At 48.9% G+C, this 487-nt stretch overlaps 1 protein-coding gene across 1 annotated transcript in view; it reads right to left on the bottom strand.

The window, feature by feature from the left end:
- LOC106338596 overlaps positions 1–487 on the bottom strand; it is a 1,965-nt gene that overhangs the window by 1,204 nt on the left and 274 nt on the right. The window contains exon 2 of the mRNA XM_013777537.1: positions 22–461. Within this exon, the coding sequence (XP_013632991.1) occupies positions 22–461 (440 nt within the window). The remainder of the gene's footprint in view (positions 1–21; positions 462–487) is intronic.

The following is a 487-nucleotide window of genomic DNA, read 5'->3' as shown; positions in this document are numbered from 1 at the left end:
GTGACTATGTAGCCGAGGAACTCGCCTGAAGAGACTCCGAACGTGCATTTTGCTGGGTTCAGCTTCATGCCGTATTTGTTGAGAGTTTCGAAGCATTCTTGCAGATGACGGAGGTGGTCAGTGGCATGGAGCGACTTAACCAGCATGTCATCGATGTACATTTCCATGGTGATGCCCAGCTTGTCTACGAACATCTTGTTCACAAGTCGTTGATAGGTTGCTCCGGCGTTCTTCAAACCGAACGGCATGACCTTATAGCAGTAGGTTCCCTTATCTGTGATGAAGGCTGTCTTCTCGCGATCATCCGGGTGCATCATTATTTGATTGTATCCAGAGAAGGCGTCCATGAAGGTCAGCATCTCGTTTCCGGCCGTAGACTCGACTAAACGGTCAATGTTGGGAAGAGGGTGGCTATCCTTTGGGCAAGCTTTATTCAGATCGGTGAAGTCGACGCAGACGCGCTACTTGCCATTTTTCTTTTTGATGA

This window comes from Brassica oleracea, chromosome C4, assembly GCF_000695525.1.
Source record: "Brassica oleracea var. oleracea cultivar TO1000 chromosome C4, BOL, whole genome shotgun sequence".
Lineage (NCBI taxonomy): Eukaryota > Viridiplantae > Streptophyta > Magnoliopsida > Brassicales > Brassicaceae > Brassica > Brassica oleracea.
Note: the sequence above shows the minus strand (reverse complement) of the source record. Positions and strands in the feature narration are given on the sequence as shown.